This window comes from Charadrius vociferus, unplaced genomic scaffold (genome assembly GCF_000708025.1).
Source record: "Charadrius vociferus isolate BGI_N301 unplaced genomic scaffold, ASM70802v2 scaffold593, whole genome shotgun sequence".
Classification (NCBI taxonomy): Eukaryota; Metazoa; Chordata; class Aves; order Charadriiformes; family Charadriidae; genus Charadrius; species Charadrius vociferus.
Window position 1 is genome coordinate 1,953,578 of NW_009647739.1, and position 1,045 is coordinate 1,954,622.

A 1,045-nucleotide genomic window follows, 5' to 3' on the forward strand; every position below is an offset into this window, starting at 1 on the left:
CCACCTGGAGTGCCTGTGCCCGGCGGGCTTCACCGGGACGTACTGCCAGGTAGAGGCGAGGGGGACGACGCTGTCCCCGGCCACGCAGGCCCCGCCGCCCGGCCGGCGGATCAGCATCGCGCAGGTCAGCAGCACCTCCCTCAAAGTGGACTTGCAGAACTATGTCCAGTCCAAAGCGCAGCTGAAGGGCATCCGCTTGAGCTACCGAAATCTCTCCGGACCGGACAAGCGGCCGGTGATGCTGCGTTTGCCGGCTTCGCTCTCCGAGTACACGGTGCGGGCGCTGAAGCCCAACTCCACCTACCGCGTCTGCATCGGGCCCCTGGGGGAGAAGGTCTCCAAGGAGGAGCACTGCGCTGAGGCGCAGACCTTGCCGGTGAGCCACCAGCAGCACTCCCCCGTCACCCAGAGCAAGGACAGCAACCTCACCCTGATGATCGTCCCCGCGCTGGCCGCCGTGCTGCTGCTGGTGGTGGTGGTGACCGCCGGCACGTACTACCGCCGGCACCGCCGGGCGAAGGCGCACGCCGGCCCCGGGGTGGATGCCAGCCCGCTGGAGCTGGAAGGGGTGAAAGCCTGCCTGGAAAATGGGGATTTGAGCAGCCACGGCTGCAAGGTGCCGGAGGCGGCGATCCTTTCCGGCGGCTCCGAGTGCGAGGTCCCGCTCATGCAGTCACACTACCCCAGCAACAACAACACCCCGGGGCTCAAACCCTCCTATTTCTGAGCCAGGCGGGATGGGGCTGCCGGGCGAGGGCAGCCCTGGACACATGAGGGTTGAGCTCCAGCGGTGGCACCTGGCCGTGTCCCTCTGGGGTGAGTGAGGAACAGCGAGGAGTTAACTGAATTAAGGCAGAAAAACCCCAAACCCATAACGTGCAATTTCCAAGAGGCTGCCATGCTTCGGGAGGAGACACTAATTTTACCGCGCAGTGCCTTGATTTCTGTGACTCTACGTAGAACGTGGGTAGCGAGAGAGAGGGGGGTTGGGTTTTTAATTTGGGATTTGGGTGGGCTTTTTTTAGCTACTGCTAAAAAGAAAGCT

The 1,045-nt window shown here is 63.3% G+C and overlaps 1 protein-coding gene across 1 annotated transcript in view; it reads left to right on the forward strand.

The window, feature by feature from the left end:
- Positions 1–727, forward strand: part of VASN (vasorin) — a 2,002-nt gene extending 1,275 nt beyond the window's left edge. The window contains exon 2 of the mRNA XM_009881965.1: positions 1–727. Within this exon, the coding sequence (XP_009880267.1) occupies positions 1–727 (727 nt within the window).
- Positions 728–1,045: the final 318 nt, after the last annotated feature.